The sequence below is a fragment of the Lemur catta genome, chromosome 8 (genome assembly GCF_020740605.2).
Source record: "Lemur catta isolate mLemCat1 chromosome 8, mLemCat1.pri, whole genome shotgun sequence".
NCBI lineage: Eukaryota > Metazoa > Chordata > Mammalia > Primates > Lemuridae > Lemur > Lemur catta.
This window is the reverse complement of record NC_059135.1, coordinates 34,973,807-34,991,210: the sequence shown is the minus strand read 5'-3', so window position 1 is coordinate 34,991,210 and position 17,404 is coordinate 34,973,807. Positions and strand designations below refer to the sequence as shown.

Sequence of the window (17,404 nt, the reverse complement as noted above, 5' to 3'; positions counted from 1 at the left end):
TGAATACTAATATAAGGCTAATATACTTTTAAATTCAAAAAGGCAATGAAGTGGGTTAACTGCTAAAATGAGTTACTATAGTTATCAATACATTTTTTACTAAAATAAATACTTAACTCTTCAGTGTACTATAAAATAGATTTACTTTATTAAAAACTATCAGAACCTAAAGGATACTAAAAATTAATTTAGTTGATCTCTTCCGATTGTTGCAAATGTTCAAACACACATTTTACATACTTGTAATAAATGTGTCAGATAATCATGCAACTGAAGCACTACTTAAGAGTGACGTGTCAATATACTGGTTAATAAACCACAGTTACCTTAACCATCCTCTACCTCTGCCACCTGGTGAGTTGTAGAATATTTGGGTGTTTTCAATTTTCCACTGATTTGTGGCAAAGGATATGTTTTCTTATTGCTATAATTCCTAACATAGTGTTTTGCACATTCCATACATAGAATTTTGCACGTCACACGTACATTTATGCAGTTTACATTTCTATTCTCCTTGGGTTATTTTCTTAGAGGTGTTTTTCAAATAGATGGACAAAATATATATATGATTTCACTTCTATTTGCCCATCAGATTGTTCTCCAGAAAAATTCAATTAGCCATTAACAAAATAAAAGTATATTTATTTCACCACATTCCCCAAACATTGTGTTGTCATTTGTTTATTTTATGCTGTTAATTAGTTTTTGTGTGAGGATGTACATTTAGCCTTGTAAAAATATTTCAATATAAACTATGTCCCTGTTATATTTTGTCAACAGGAATCTTTATAAGTTCTTGTCATACTTTTATCATTCTTACTCTTGACATTTCAAGTCACCTTATCATGCCAATTAAAATTGGTATCACAAATTTACTTAAATTTATTAAAGTGTATACTTACTATTCCAATATCAAAATGATTTCACTTGTATTTTCATAGACTTCATGAAGATTAATAACTCGGGGACAAGACTTTGCCAATTCAAGCACAGCAATCTCATGTAAAATCTCTGTTCGACAATCCTGTCCTCTTCTTCTCTTTTTGAGAAATTTTGCAGCATATTCTTGGCCAGTAGATTTTGATATACATTGTCTAACCACAGCAAATTTTCCTCTGGGGGGAAAGTTGAAGACAATCAATTTTAACTTTTCCATAGAGAACAATATTGGTATACTACAGGTACTGTTACACATTCAAGTTAAAGTCAATTTTTTCAAATATTCATGCCATTAGGAATTCATCTTCATTCTCTAAAATGAATCAAATATCATACACACTTTTATAAAGTTTACAGTGCTATCACTTAAAAATGTAAATGGTGAACTGTAATAACAGAGTAAGAAAGAATTAAATTTATTCTTTACTATTAATATGATACAGTATCATTGCAGGGAAGTAATCTCATTTACATACCAACTCTATGCCATATTCTTGATATAAATTATTTTGTTCAAGTATCACAACAATCCTACATAGTAAACGCTGTCCTGTTTTGCAGACCACAGAGAAGATGTATAACTTGGTCAAGGAAAAGATTTAAACTTAGGTCTGTTTCCAAAGCTGTGCCTTTCATAGGGCATCACATTAACTCTCTAATCAAAATAGCTTTTCTTCGAAACTAACATGAATACAAAAATGAGTATTCGACATTTAATTTTATTAGTGTAAAAATTTTGACCCTCAACATGATTTTAACAAGTTTTGAAACTTTTTAATCACAATTTGTCAGTTGTTTTACTAGTATACCACTTAGAAACACTCAGTAGTCTATGAAGTCTGTAATATGCCTAAAGTAAATGTGTCCTATGGAAAGCATTGAAAGACATGATCAACTAAGAAAATTAATGGTCATCAACAGCTATGTATAAATATACTCCTTAATGCCATATTTATCATTTTAGAAATAAATATATTTTTAGCTTTCTCCAATAGCAGTACTCAGCACCTCAGCCAAAATTTTACAAGACATCAAAAATTAGGGTTTCTAGTGGAATGTGTGTATTTTAAGTCTACAGTTGCCCAAAATTTACTTTTATAAAGGCCTAAAGCTATTCTGAGTCAGACTATTTTGAGAAATAAAAACTATTCTATTGACTGCCTACCTAGAAAAATGTACACGTGTCCTTAAATGTGTTACACATAATGCCAGATCTCAAAGCCTAACCATAAACCTTCTAAGCCTGAGTCTAGGGGATCCAAAATTAAGGACGTCTATCCTAAGGTTCAAATTACTCTCTAGTTTCTGGTACTAACAAATTAGGTATAAATCAAGGATCTTCACAGAGTAACCTTTGTTCCACAACTCCTCTCACCCAAATTCCCCTCATAATATACTTCTAACACAGCCCATTAGGTTCTCAGTAGGGAAAACAAAACTTGATTGTTTAGGTATGGGGCGGGGGGTGGGGTGGGGAAGGGGTGAATAAATTGCTTGACTATATTTTTACTTGTTATTCCCAAGGGCCAAGATGATGAAGGGTCTACACCTTATTTCTCAAATTTCCTAAATATTGGTGCCAATAAAAAAGTACTGGAAACCCAGATATAATCTGACTCTTCTATATTGTACATTAACTAAACAAATTTGTGTGTACAAACCTTAATTCTTTGGAAGCAGTTTTAAGATTTGAGAATGTTTAATTTCAAGTATAAAATATTTTCTCACTGGTGTTTTATAAATTTTATACTGGATAAACTGAGTCACAGTAAGACTAAATAACTCATGAAAGGTCATAGATGGAATTGGCGTGCCAAGAATTAAACTGCAGAATGTGAGTTCCTAACTTTCTGTCCTAATCACTACAAAGCAATTCTTCCTTTTAAAATAGTTTTTTTTTTTTAAAGAAGTGCAACTCACTCACTTCTGCCAATTCTTACCAAGATTTAGAAGCAAAAATTTGCCTAAAACAGAAAGGAAATTTTGGATTTTACAAAGAAATTCACCCTGTAAAATTTAGGAAAACAAACTAGTTAGCCAAGAAAATTGTGCATCTGAAAAAAAACATAGTTTATCAATTGTGACAATTTGGTTCTGCTATAATTTTATTATATCTATAAGCCAGAATTCTCTCAGAAACAAAGAGCAAAATTAAATAATAACAGTTTTTATCTAATTGTTTCACGTTATCACCAGGAGGCTTTCTTAAACAAGTATAGTATTCATTAATCCAGGGCAAAGGTGACCAAATGACATTGGTAATCATTGTTTGTCAATGTTTACCATCAACTAAAAGCTATAGGAGGGCAGGGACCATGTCTGTCCCAACTACTACAGTAATTATAAAATCTACACTTTGCTAACTAACACCCTAAGAGGAACTGAAATATCTGTTGAATGAATGCCGTAATTATGTACTTTGCTATTTTGCATCCTGTACTTAAAGCATTTGTATTTTTTAACATTTGAGATTCCAATAAAATTTTTATGTATTTATATATATATTCATTCATATACTGTGAAATAAGGTAAATATTTTTACCATAATTATCAGACGACTTAGGAAAAACACAGTATTTGTTTTCCATTTTAAAATGTTCGTTGTACTTTAGAACTATCAAAAATAATCTTCAATATGTAATGTTCCTGTACCAAATTTAATAGAAACATTTAAGAAAACTTAAAGCCCTTAAAAATAACAATGAAGTCATACCCTAGATAGGCAAGGCTGACTGGATTTCCTAGCAGCAAAAAGGTCCAGGAGTTACCCTTCTGCATTCTAGAATACACAATAAAATGTGAAAGGAGTGGGGAGGGTAAGCCACAAAGGAAGCTGACGTTTATTTCTGAATCTGCCTCACCCTTCTAACCACAAGAAGTCCTATGAAACTCTGCCTCAGTTGGGGGAGGGGTGGAAAAAACATACCCAACATTTTAAAAAACAGGAACAATGCAAGTTTTTGTAGAATAGTCAAAAATGAACTGTTAGCTTTTACATATTTTCCTGAAGTTTGCTAAAGGAAAATAAATTCTTAAACATTAACACCTCAAAATTAATAAAAAATCGTTGATTTAGAAAGGTAACTTTGTAGTTCACAACATGCTAGAATTATAGGTTCATAAACTTCAAAATGTGTAATCCTCAAGAGAAACAAGATTGTGATCCTAATTTCCATTTCACAAAAGTATAGGATATTAAAATTGGTAATATTGAAAGAACTTTCAGTAAGTTCTTGGCAGATGAAAAGTCATAATTTCTAATTTATCAAGGTCTATTGATTACATATATCAATATTTACCATGTGACTTATTAGCCCATATCAATTTGAAGAAAGATATTACTTAGGTCTCTTTCAATAAAGATACTAGAAAATGGGATATTAGTAATCTGAATTTGTTTAAATCAAATTCTATCATGAGTTTTTGATCTAAAACTTTAAAAAGTATACCTGATTCAACTTTATGATTGTTGCTTATGATGGCACCTTATTTATAAAATAATTTAGAATTATTAATATTGTTCTCCTGAAAGTTTAAATTCTGCAAAACACTCAAAAAATGTAAGACTTATATTTAAAGTGGTAGTACTAAATGGTCTGATGACATCAGGTCACTCCTTGGCCTTAAGGAATTTACACCTTGGTTAAGCCAAAGCAGAATTTGTGTACGATTTTACTTATAGAACATTCATTCTTAGGCCTGGCTCGGTGGCTTACGCCTGTAATCCTAGCATTCTGGGAGGCTGAGGCAGGCAGATGGTTTGAGCTCAGGAGTTCGAGACCAGCCTGAGTAAGAGTGAGACCCCGTCTCTACTAAAAATAGAAAGAAATTATCTGGCCAACTAAAAATATATATAGAAAAAATTAGCTGAGCATGGTGGCACACGCCTGTAGTCCCAGCTACCTGGGAGGCTGAGGCAGGAGGATAGTGAGCCCGGGAGTTTGAGGTTACTGTGAGCTAGGCTGACGCCAATGGCACTCTAGCCTGGGCAACAGAGTGAGACTCTGTCTCAACAACAAAAAAAAGAACATTCATTCTTTACGACACAGAATTATACTATCAAATATGAGTTCATTCTTTTTAATTCAGGAATGGAAAGAGGGAGAATTTCCCTATTTCCTTTTTCAGCCCAGCATATCCTATGAATTTTAAAAAATATTTTATCTAACAAAAATTTACATGGCACTGTACTAAACACTTTACAAATATTAACTAACTTAATCTTTGTAACAATCATGTAAGATAGATACAATTATCTTCATCCCCACCACTTTTCGATGAGGAAACTACGACACTAAGAGGTACAGTAATTTAACTGAGATCACACAGCTAGTAAATGGTGTAGCCCAGACTTGGACTCCACAGTCTACTACGCTAAGCTGCCTCTTCCCATGAACAGACTCAAATAAGAACCAAGACCTTCTATCAGGCACTCTGAAGCTAAGTGGGAGTGTAAGTTCATTAAACCCTCCACAGATATGATTTTCAAGTCAGTTAAGACTAGATTCTAGAGAACAGCAACAAAGATGATAACTTCCTTCTTAATTACTGTTAAATAATGATTCAAAGTGAGTTTAATAGAACTACAGAAACAGAAATCCAAATTTGAATTTAAACAGCATACACATCAGAAAGTTTCCTTACCTTCCTAGCTCTTTAGATGTAAGTGTATAGTAATTATTAAAGTTTTCCATTTTCATTGGAGTTTGAGGAGTTGTAGTTATCAAGCCTGAAATACTTCGGCAATCAAATCTTCTTCTCGACATGTTAGATGACTTCCAGATATGCTTCTTTAGTCACTTATTTTTACCTATTTGAAAAAAGGGAAGAAAGAATATATCACAAATGTAATTTTAAAAAGATGTTATCTCAGGCAGAATGCGCAAAACATTATAAAGCTCCAAATATAGCTATAAGCTACAACTTAAAAAAAAAAAGAAGATTTAAAGAACACATTGTATCCACAAGAAGAAAAAAATAAAAAGCATATACATAAACTAGTATCATCTCTACAGCATTTGAACAAAGTTACTGATTACATTTCAGAGTAAAATTACTGTAAAAATTCTCCCAAATTCTTTAAAAAATAGTTGTGATAAATTCTAATGCAAGCCATCACTTAGTTTTATTGGAAAACTTTCATTATTTAAAGTTGTGACTTTCACATAACTGGGTAATTTAACAAGGTAATGATTCATTTTAAATTTAATTTCACACAGCCAAAGAAATTTGGTGGTGAATGCACATATTGTGAATTATATTATTGACATGTGAACAACTACAAGAAATAGAACTTGTTCCATGGATTGGCTGCGTTTCAATACTAAATTCAGAAACTCTCATAGGTCTTAGAACCTCTCTTTTGGCAGAATCTAGCACACAGCCTGCTATGTATGAAGAGCTCAATAATTTTTTTGGATATGTGATTGACCATACATAAGGCCTTATTCTGGAGTTCTAAGCTATATCTGAAACTCATATTTATCTGCAACTTTGTGGTATTTACATGCATTCAGTTTTAACATCAAAACTACTTTCAATAATAATCACAGCCTATATATTTCAAGACACTTTTGACTTATTGCTATGCCTACCTAAGACAAGATCAAGTATTATTCTTCTAGCACCCTCCTATAATAACCCCTAGGTGTTTATTCCTTCTCTACAATTTTTTCCCCTCCCTGTATTTCCTACTTAACATCTACTGCTTGTTATCTTCCTAGGTTCAAATATTCTATTTAGCAAATAAGTGGTGTGACTAGAGTTCAATGTTTTCAGTTTCTATATTTTTTCTTCTTGGTTTTTTTCTCATGTCAGTAAAATTGTTTTCTCTACATCCTTTGATCTTTAGGGAAACAAAGCTCTAACCAGGGCCTGAGGGTAGCAGTATAGCACTCTGAAAATAACACTTGGACTGAAACACACTTGGGTCTGAATTCTGTTTATCCATCATACCAGCTATGAGACCTTAATTAAATTAAACTTTACTACTGTTATGCTGAATTGTGTCCTCTCCCAAATTCATATGTTGAAATTCTAACCCCCAGTTCCCTCAGAATGTGACTGCCTTTGGAGATAGGGCCTTTAAAGATGTAATTAAGTCAAAGATGAGGTCATTAAGGTAGGCCCGAATCCAATATGACTGGTATCCTCATACGAAGAACAGATTAGGGTACAGACACACACTGAGGAAAGAGCATGCGAAGACACGGGGAGAAGACAGCCATCTACAAGCCAAGGAGAGAGCCTCAGGAGAAACCAACCCTTGCAGATACCTTAATCTCAGATTTCTAGCTTCCAGAATTGTGAGAAAATAAATTCCTGTTAAACCACCTAGTCTGTGGCAATACAGCTTTTTTTTTTAATTAATTATTTAAAATGTTTGGGAAAGGATACAAATACCATAGAAAACACTTGGTCTTCCAAATCTTATTGGTTGGCCATATTTTGTTTAAATTAAAAATAAATAAAACATAAACATGGTCCCTTCTTTCCATTCCCAGTTTATGCTCCCACTAGCACTAGATGGGAGGGTTTATTACTACCTTGACAACAATTGACCCATTCAGACTTTTAATTTGGCTATTCTAAGTGTGATGAAGGTGAAGTGGAATTTTATTGTGATTTACTTTGCATTTCCCAGTCCTTCGGTTCTGCTACCTCTAAGCATGGATGATGACAGAATCACTTTTTCAGAGCTCTATTGATTTAAAAATTAAAATAGGCTGAACTCATGTAGAATGACACGATGAATGATTATATTATATATAATAATTCTGGGAGTAAAATATAAATGAAATAGAAAAAAAGCCTGGAGAACTATGGCAAAATGTTAACCAGTGGTTATTTTGAGTGGTGAGATTATGAGCAGTATTTATAATTTCCTGTGTTTAAGTTACCTATACTAAGAAGGTACTAATTTAATAATCAACAAAAACGTACACCTTTGTGTAAAAAAGATGGCTGTGATTTCTCCACAAAACCTAAAATATTATTAGTTATTCCACTAATTTAATTAATTCTTCCTTTACAGAAAAAAAGAAAGATGGTTGTGAATTTGTAACTAGACCTTAAATGCAGAAACTCACACATTTGCAACAGTAAAAGGTATCTATTTACAGGGTAAGAGTTTAGTCAGCCTGAAGTTTAAGGGCCATTATGGCTCAGGTTTTTTAAGGCTTTAACATTTTCTCTCCACTCATATATTCACTATCCAAATCATAGGTCAGTTTTTATGCAGAGATCATATAAGCATTTAGGGTAAATTCTAAGTATGAATTAATGTCTTTTTTAATATTGTATAGAAATATTCTGAATTAAATTATAGTTATAATTCTATATAACAATTTATAACCTTAACATATACTTTTATCATTAGTATCACTTGTAAAAAACAGATTCATCCTGCAACCCCTCTAAAAATAATACAAAATGTGATATCTAAAGACACTAAATTAAATCTAAATTAAGTTTGGCAGTGCCTATTATTAATATTTAGTTATATTAGGAAGAAAAAGGGCTTAGATTTTTTTAAAAAAGGAAATTGAAATGAATAATCAACTTGCTTAATAGTATTTCCTAATGTTGGACATTGCCTTGTGTTTGATTTTTTTACCCTAACAAATTCTATTACACTCACATGTCATTATAATGGATGAATATGCCCAGGGTAATTGCATGACTGTAGATGTAGCTGAGAACAGCGTAGATGAAAACACTGTTTGGCAAACAGCAGTTTTTAAAATATATGTTACTACAAAAATCATTTTGGAATTGTGATACATTTAACTCTGGTTCTGAATATATTGGAATAAAAGACTTAGAAAAAGAAAGAATACATTTCTGAAAATTGAACCCTAAGCTCATCTGCTTATTGCTATTATATACCTATCACACAAACAGCTTTAGACACCCATACAGCATTTCTTAAGTTCATTTCCTTCCATTTGCTGCAATTGACCCAGTTGTTAGAGACTAGATATTTTTCCATTTCCTCTTCTTTGGCCAGTTTTGCATATAGTAGAACATGAATGTCACCTTTGCCCACCAAACCCTCCACAAAAATCTGATGGCCCTTCTTACAAAGTACATGAAAGTTAACAGCCAGCTCTCTGTCTCTCCTTCTTGCATCTTCTTAAATTCCCCACCAAAGTCTCTTCAACTCCAACAAACAATCCCCAGACCTTTCCTTGTCTTCTACCATAATTCATGGACCTATAACTGATTCTAAATTACCAATGTCTCACTCCATTTGAAATCTATTTCATAACATTCTATCAGTTCTAAACAGGGTAGTCACAAACTCTGGAAACACAGATAAAATTATTTTATCATATATTGTAATGTAATGCCAACGGCCCATTTATTTTGTATTTACCACTCTTTCCAAATGATGCGGCCACTTGTTTTTATGTACATATTTACTGCAGTTAAAAACATCACTATTTTTAGACCTACCAAAAATCCGAAATTCAGATACATGTCCTATCAAGGATTGGTAAATCTAGATTTTTATGAAGTAAATTTGAAAGGCAATGGAAAGCAGAGTAAGCCAGAGATTGTTGAGAAGCAACTCTTCTTTTCTACATATGCATTTACTGCTAACAAGTTTTCTCTAGGAAACAGGGATTAGAGATTTATTTACCTACCATCCAGCAAAAGTAAAGGAAGAACTTTCTGCAGGTGTGGCAGAAGGATCCATTTTTCATTAGTCATTGATTAGAAGTAAAGGCATTGGTATAGGGATGGGGATTATGACTTTCAATTTTAAGGAAGAGATTATGTTCCTTATTTGTATTCTACTAACAGAATATTAGTTTTGTTTTTAGTTTGTTTTTTAAATATTGAACAGAAAGTACAATTCATGAGTTTACTCCTCTGAAAATCTCAATAGAAGTCAGCTAACTGACTTTAATCCAACCAGTCTAGTATACACTATCCAAGGCCTGAAGTGCCAGGCAACAACTCTAGGCCTGATTCTGTGCCAAGACTGTAATGCCTGTCTCTTACCACCTTCAGAAAAAGAATCAAACCCAATAATTGTGAACCAACATAAGAAGACGCTGAAAAATGGAAATACAGCAGGCCAACAAACACATGGTGCTTATCATTCATCAGATGGAAAATTAGGTTTCTGTTGTAAAATAAATTATTGTTTACTTAATAGCACCACTCAAAGTACTGTTTATTCAGTAACTATTACAGTGTAAAATGGAATCTGTTCCTTAAAGGATTAAAGAGGAAATTACCATCTCACTGTTTAATATTTTCAATGTTTAAAGTATAACTACGCCCTCTTTTGGAGTAGTTGCAAAGGGTCTGGGATGAGCCAAAATATGTTCCATATAAATATTAAAAACAACTGACTAATTTACATGTTTAAAATGGCACTTAAGGCCAGGCACAGTGGCTCATGCCTGTAATCCCAGCACATTGGGAGGCTGAAGCAGGAGGATCACTGAGGCCAGGAGTTCAATACCAGCCTAAGCAACAGCATAAGAGGTCGTCTCTAGAAAAAATAAAAAAATTAGGCAGGCATAGTGGCCTGCACCTGTTGTCCCAGCTACTTGAGAGGCTGAGGCAGGAGAACTGTCTGAGCCCCGGAGTCCGAGGCTGCAGTGAGCTGTGATCATGCCACTGTACTCCAGCCTGAGCCACAGAGTGAGACCCTGTCTTTAAAAATAAACAAACAAAATGGCACTGAAGTTTGAGATTAAATGTTACGGAAAAAAGATAACCAAAGAAAAAACTTTTAATAAAGCATGCCTTGAAAATTGTAACATCAATCACAATATATTTAGATAAAAATATGTGCCTGTAGCTTAATTTTAAGAACACTTCTTAATTGAAATGTTCAATGAGATTTTTTGATAACAGTCTATCATAGAACATAAACTATACTTAAAAATAAAATCACAGAATTTTGTCATCAATGTTATGGAAAGTAAAAGCAACTGAATACAACTGACGTTTCCCCATGTGTAAAGGTAGTATATAAATGACTGTTAATGTTTCTGACAAAATAAATGCCCACAGAGTACAAAAGAACTTCTTAAAAAAAAACAAAACATAAAACAATCAATATCCTTCAAAAGTAGCAAGTCTAGAAGTACTATTCTTACCTGCCAATTTTACATACAGGAAATATGCACTACAATATACTATATACAAAATTTTAAGACAATTTAAGAATTAAGTGAAAGTGTTAGTAATTGATTTCCTTAATTTCTGGGTTTTAAATCGAGTCTCTAAGATTAAAACAGGTAAATTTTGATAAGGAAATTCTCCCATATAATTATCAAACAGCTTCAAAACAAAGCTTTTAAAATGTTTAAATGTTCACTTAACACCAGTAAAACACTGTCAGTGCAAGCTTAAAAATAAAATTATTTGACTAGAAACATCTACTATAAAATGCCTGTATCTTCTTAAATTTTGTTATTCATATGCTGACACAGTGATCACTTAGTCAAGTCTCCACTAAAAACTGATTCTGTCTTAACTAAATTGTAATTCACTATTCCACGATCCCAAGAAGCACTGCAACCATTCTATTCACACACACAAAAGAATAGTCTTCAAATGATACAGAAATTTTACTTTTACAACTTAAAACATGTTGCCATGTAAGCAAATATATTTTGCTTCAGTTTTAAATCCATATTTTAGAAAAATGATCTAAAATGTATAATGAATATCTCAAAAATAAAGAAGCTATTAATAACAACTACAATTATTATAATACTGGAAATTTTTTTTTTCAATTGAGCATCTGCTCAGAGAAGGAGGACTGTTGGTCTAAAAGAAAGGTCTAAAACTTTTTGCACTGTTTCTATGGACCAAATACACAATCCTATGGCTATATGGTTTAATATTTAAAAAGCAAACATTTCAGAACTTGTTGAAAACTACTTCTGGACAGTTCACCATAAAACTATAAAACAGTGTATCAGTGAGAAAGTAGGTTTATTATATTTTCCTTCAATAAAACTGTGCTTCGGCGTTCAAAATGCAGGTTTCATACGCTGCCACTTAACCGGTCATTCCTATAGACTATGCTGTCTCAAGCGCACACATTCTCCTAGACTTGAAACTTAAAGGGGCCAGACCATACCAAACATCCCTGCAAGGTTCAGCGTATCATCAGTACCACAGATGTAAACATTACTTCGGCAAAACAATCAGGGAATGTGACACACAACCCTAATGTGTTTAAATATTACTGAAATATGACCAGTATTGTGGTTGGATTTTAAAAATGTATTTTTTCTTTTCTTTTCCAATCTGCAAACTGATGTCAGAGTGCCTCTAGTCCAGGCGGATAGTTAGAACTAATACCAGCTACCAGCTGCCATAAAGTCTCTTTCAACTTTGTCTCTACTTACCCCTCTCAGAGGGATAAGAGACAAATGAAGCGTTCTTCCCTACAGTGAAACAAAGAGCCTGGGTAAACGTCAAAATCCTGTAGCCGTACAGTTTGAGGATGGGTCGTGTACACTAAGTGGCTTATAAGGCATCAAAATAGAATCAGATCGCTGAAAATCACTGAAACAGCTGCAACTCGCCTGTTCTCTGCTCACTGATTTTTAAAAAAACTGTTCACAAACAGTAACTGAAAATGCTCCCATTAGATGAGCACAAACTTTCTCTGGACCAAAGGCAGCTGTGAGCACGACGTGTCCATGAGTCCAGATGTGAACGCGTCCTGGGCCCGCGCCACAGCGGGGAACTCCGGAGACAGACGAGGGACCCATGTGGCCGCGACGTGGAAGGGGCCCCGCGTGGCGCGACCCGCGGAGAGCCGGGCCGGAGGCCGACGGCGCGCACGCAGACACACAGACGCGCCCCCCGGGTGCGAAGGGCGGCAGCAGGACCACCGGCCACCCCCGCGCCCAACCCGTGGGAACCGGGAAGCAGCACTGCAGCCGGAATGTGGACAGGAGCCGGGAGCAGTCGGGCCACCTGAGGCGCGGCAGAGTCCGGCCCACCTCCGCCAGGCGTGGGGTCCAAGGGAGCCCGCACCCGGCCGCACCGCCTGGACCCCTCCTCGGGACCCCTCCTCCCCACGTCCGGGGCTCTGCACCGAGGATAAAGGGAGTGGGTTCTGGCGCAGCCCGGAGCCCACCCGCCAATCCCGGCAGGACCGCGGACACGCGAGGCGCAGGGCACTGACCGCTCCGGCCGCTGCAGGTTCTCTCGGGGCTGCCCCCTGAGAGGGGGCTCCGGTCCCGCCCCACGCCGGTGGCCGCGACAGGACTCGTTCTCTAGCTCTAGGCGGGAGAGGCGCCGGGTAGCTCCGGGTGTGGCAAGACCCACTTTTACTTTTCCGGACAAGCGCCGACAGTTGTGACCTGGCCCCCAGCGAGGTGACTCCCGGTTACGGTAGTAGCGAAGACGACCGAAGCTTACAGTTGAGGTTTGAAAACTGCAGCCGCGACTGGGGGCAGTGTCGTTCGCTAGATCCCACCCCCTGGGTCGGGGAAGCCAATCAGAACCCGCGTGGAGGGTGGGTCTGTCACGGGGCGGGAGGGCGGGGTGCCGGCCGCGGCGCGTGCTGCGGGGCGGGGCCCAGCGGCGAGAGGGCGTGGCCCGGGGCAGGTGGGGCGCTCGGGCCGCTGCCGCGAGGGACGCGTGAGGCGGCGCTGCCGAGGCTGCGGGCGGGACTGGCGGTGTACCCGGGTGCGCTCGTTCCCACCTTCAGAGTGGTCAGTCCACGAGGTGTGAACATGCGGAGACTGGAGAGAGGGAAGAACCAAAATTGGTTTCTGTGCCTGACAAAGACCTGTTTTCTGAATCTTCCCGGTCACCTTCCCTGTGACCTGAACCTACCCAGCAAGTGGAGAGCCCAGTTCGCTGCAACTTGGCAGAGGTTCCTCGGAGTATCAGCATCACTTGGGGATTTATGGAACCTGGACCCCTCTGCTACAGTCCGCTTTAGGAAATGGTGTCCTTCTGAGGCGTTGACTGAAGGCAAGGGAGGGAGAGTCAGAATAGGATGAATTTCCGATTTTGCATATATGGTGCTAAGGAAAAAGATGAAGGTCTGCAACTTGCTCAGGATCTGTTGCCCCTTGAAGACAATGAAAAATTTCAATGCTCTGTGCGAGGCACTATTGTTTCACGTATATAATCCTAGATTACCTATACATACATATATAGAATTGTGTGTGTGCATATATATATATACTCATATATAAAATCCAGGATTGGTTGCAGAATATATTTACAATAATTGTAGAAAACTATTGGAAAAGATACTGGAAGTAGAATTGGCGTATTGCTTTCAAAAGACTTTAACAGAGGAAGTTTCTTGTTCTATCCCACTAAGCCAAGCAAATTTCCATCAGGCTGGCTGTTTTCTCTTCCACTGAATTTTTTCCCAAGGTAAATGCATAGACTGCATCGTAGCCATTTAACAAAGTGTGTTTGTCATTACTTACGCTGATGCCTCCTCCCAGTTTAGTGTGTCTATCCCTTAAGCCTTGTCAGGTGGAGAATATTGCTTCCTTCTAGCTAATGTCTTGTTGCTAACAATTGCTAACTTCTAGAGAAGCCTAAAGTTAGGATGGAAGTAAAAAACACTGTATGCTGAAATTGACTTTTTAGGTGTCTAAGAATCCATAAGCCAATGAGGCTGTTCTTGTCTTTTCTTTCATGAACATAGGTGCTGCACCCAGAGGTCTCAGCACCAGCACTGGAACCAGTAACCTCTTGGGGTCACAGGATTACATCATTGAGGTGGTTTTGGGGGGATGTGTGTGTATTTAACTCTGGACCTCCTTAATTTCAATATTTGATCAATCACCAGTTTTTAGCAATCTTTTCACACTCAATCTGTCTTTCCCTCTGTCATTAATCCAGTCCCACATCACTTCACACCTAGACACAGACTTTTCTTTCTCCATCACCACTTTAGACAAGTCCTCTTGGTCACGCTCCCTCTGCTCTAACCAACCAGCCCCCTAGGGATCTTTTCATGTCTTGCATTTTCCTGCTTCTGCCTTGGCTCCAGCTTTTCACCATCCTCTTCATTGGCACCTGTTTGTTAATTTCCAACTTTAAGAAGATTATTCTCTCCATAGATCACAACTCTTTACTGATTTCTACGTTCTACTCCCAGTCCAATCAGTTCTTTGCCCTGTGTTCCTTGGCCCAGGGCTTATACTTGTTCCATGTGTTTCTTTTATGACCCTAAACAGGTTGTTAACCCTTGTGCCTAGTGTCAGACTCATCAACTAGGATTTATCACACTATCCCAAGGACATTCAACTATAATTCCTTGGTCTCAGGCACGATGGTTCAAGTAACAAGGAATTCCTGGTGTTGAGGAGGAAACTGTACCACCTGTGGCCCTGTGGGAAAAGTCAGGAGTCAACACATCCTGCCATTCCACCTTATTAGCCTAAACTCATTCCTAATCATGTCAAAGGTATATGTTCTTACTCTCATTCCCTTGAGGAGGAAATCCCTGTGTGACCTGATGATCATTTTGTGGTCATTGCTTCTGACTACACAGTTCATTAAGCTGACAGTCCTTGAATGCTACATACTGACCAGGGATAGTGATTGTTACAGGCTGAATTTGGTCCTCCCCCAATACATATGTTGAATCCCTAACCCCCAGTGCCTTGGAGCATGACAGTATTTGGAGATAGGGCCTTTAAAGGGGTAATTAAGGTAGAATGAGATAATATGGGTTGGCCCTGATCCAACATGACTAGTGTCCTGATAAGAAGAGGAGTTTGGGATATGGACAACACAGACTAAGGGACAACCATGTGAGGACACAGCAAGAAAGTGGCTATCTGCAAAGCAAGCAGAGAGGCCTCAGAAGAAACTAAACCTGCTGAAACTTTGATCTAGGACTTGTAGCCTGCAACTGTGGCACAGTCGATTTCTGCTGTTTAAGCCACCCACTCTGTGGTGTTTGTTATAGTAGCCTGAGAAAACTACTGCAGCGGTCCTCCCTGATCACTGCAGGTTAGTCATCACACCCTGAGTAGGGCTGGCCATCCTCCTTTGTCACTCCAAGTGAATCACCACACGTGACCAGGGTTGGTGATCCTTTCTGATCATGCCACAATATCCACTATATTCTGTCCAGGGAAGGTGACCTTCCCCAAACCAAGTCAGTCACCAGATACTGACCACATACTGAACAGAGAAGTTAATTCTCCCTGATCTCATGTTTACTCCCTATGGACACAGAGAAGGAGGGTAGAATTTTACACACAGAAGAAGGCCCCAAACTCAAAACTCCTGCCACTGACACACCCTCCTTCTGAAGAAAGCCTTACCAGTTATTTTTTCTGTCAAGATCGTACAGTTCAATCCATGTCAAAAGAGCAAAACAAGCAGTATTCTCGCCCTACAACTGAGTAAACCAGAAACCTGTGGTCAGGCTAAAGGTAGCCAGGCACAAATAAAGCTAACAGCTTTGAGGACATGGCTCAAATCTGCACCCAACAGGGGGACTCATATTGAATGGAGACAGGTTCCTCCAAACAGATCTCTGGAGGTGGGAGTGCTGGGTGTACTCAGATGGAGATGTCACAGTGTGTTTATCCATGGTGCCACCGCACATGCCAGTTCTGGAAGCACTGAGAACCAGAAAGACTCTAGGAGCCCTTACATCCCCTGGCTCTCTTGAAGCAAATCCTGTCAGCAAAAGTAATTGGGACAAGTCTTTCCTGATGAGAGTAATGACTCAGACTGGTACAAGTGTCTTCCTCAAAGGGTGACACAGTTTTCTCCGAAACACCCATGATTGACGAGGGCCAGTGTGTCAATCCACCCACCAACGACAGTTTATAGAGCATAACCCTTGAAAACTGTCCAAAAGAAATACCATACATATTTGTAATTTGAAATGTTCTGGTAGCTACATTTTAAAAATTAAGAACAGATAAAATTAATTTTAACAATATATTGCATTTAACCCAATATATTCCAAACATTGTCACTTCAACATATAATAAATATGAAAATGATTGAGATATTTTACTTCCTTTTTATATTGTCTTAAGTCTGGTATGTATTTTATACTTGTAGCACATCCCAACGCAGATGCCAAATTTTCATCGGAAACACTTGATCTGTATTTAGATTTCACAAAATTTGCCCTTGAAAAGCAGATTCATATCCCTAAGTTGTTTGGAACATATTAAAAGTTTTTTGACAACTAAATACAGTATCAGTTTCTTAAATTTAATTAAAATTTAAGATTCAGTCACACTAGCCACATTTCAAGTGTTTCATAGCCACACGCAGTTGGTGGCTACTGTATTGGGTAGCACAGTTCTAAAGGGCCGGAGAAGTACCTTCTAATTGTGTTTAAGCTTCAAATTGTTTAATGTAGAACTAGAAACAACATAGGTTTCCAATAAATCATAGCATCAGAGCAGTTTCAAACTTCAAAATCCTTAAGGTTCAGTAACCCATCCCTTGTTTTTGAAAGGAAAAAACC

General features: G+C 37.3%; 1 protein-coding gene across 1 annotated transcript in view; it reads right to left on the bottom strand.

The window, feature by feature from the left end:
• Positions 1 to 13,200, bottom strand: part of STK17B (serine/threonine kinase 17b) — a 29,718-nt gene extending 16,518 nt beyond the window's left edge. The window contains exons 1-3 of the mRNA XM_045558980.1: positions 13,112 to 13,200; positions 5,584 to 5,749; positions 903 to 1,115 (exon numbers count right to left, since the gene is read on the bottom strand). Coding sequence (XP_045414936.1) covers positions 903 to 1,115; positions 5,584 to 5,705 — 335 coding nt within the window. The 5' untranslated portion in view covers positions 5,706 to 5,749; positions 13,112 to 13,200. The remainder of the gene's footprint in view (positions 1 to 902; positions 1,116 to 5,583; positions 5,750 to 13,111) is intronic.
• Between the last annotated feature and the right edge of the window lie 4,204 nt (positions 13,201 to 17,404).